Here is a 566-nt window from a genome sequence, read left to right as displayed (position 1 = left end):
TCGAACAGGTTAAGAAATTTATTAATAAATCATGCACCTCTATAATCATAATAAATATCAAAGGAGTATGACATTCCATCACCTACCTTGGACAACAGACACAAATGGTTTGACTATGTGGGGAACATGAGGTACTGGCCTAAAGGTGAATTAAGACTATCAGTTTCTTATGTGCAACTCATCATAAAAAGAACAATCACCTACCTTGGACAACAGGCGCAAATGGTTTAACAATGCGGGGTGCACGAGGAACTGGATGGAGTAAGTTGTTGAGACTAAAGGTTTCTGATGTGAAAGCCACCACAAATAGAACCAGGATCAGCGCACCAACCATATATATGATCCCACGCATACGGATCATTGTGAGTCTCTTATCTAGAAAAGATGTATCACAGAATTAGCTTCCTGTTTTTCAAACTTATCTTTCATATAATAAAGTGCAAAATATGAATATAAAACAAAGTGATTACTCCCTAATAATAAATAAAACAATATTTTTTTACCAATGGAAATTACAGCTAGATCTTAGAGGGCTTAAGAAATATTTTATAAGCAAACATATATGT

At 34.6% G+C, this 566-nt stretch overlaps 1 protein-coding gene across 1 annotated transcript in view; it reads right to left on the bottom strand.

Annotated features, from left to right (window-relative positions):
- Positions 1 to 566, bottom strand: part of LOC119591651 — a 4,181-nt gene that overhangs the window by 2,640 nt on the left and 975 nt on the right. Inside the window, 1 exon segment of the mRNA XM_037940405.1 lies at positions 205 to 375. Coding sequence (XP_037796333.1) covers positions 205 to 375 — 171 coding nt within the window.

This window comes from Penaeus monodon, chromosome 29 (genome assembly GCF_015228065.2).
Source record: "Penaeus monodon isolate SGIC_2016 chromosome 29, NSTDA_Pmon_1, whole genome shotgun sequence".
In the NCBI taxonomy this organism is placed as follows: domain Eukaryota; kingdom Metazoa; phylum Arthropoda; class Malacostraca; order Decapoda; family Penaeidae; genus Penaeus; species Penaeus monodon.
Note: the sequence above shows the minus strand (reverse complement) of the source record. Positions and strands in the feature narration are given on the sequence as shown.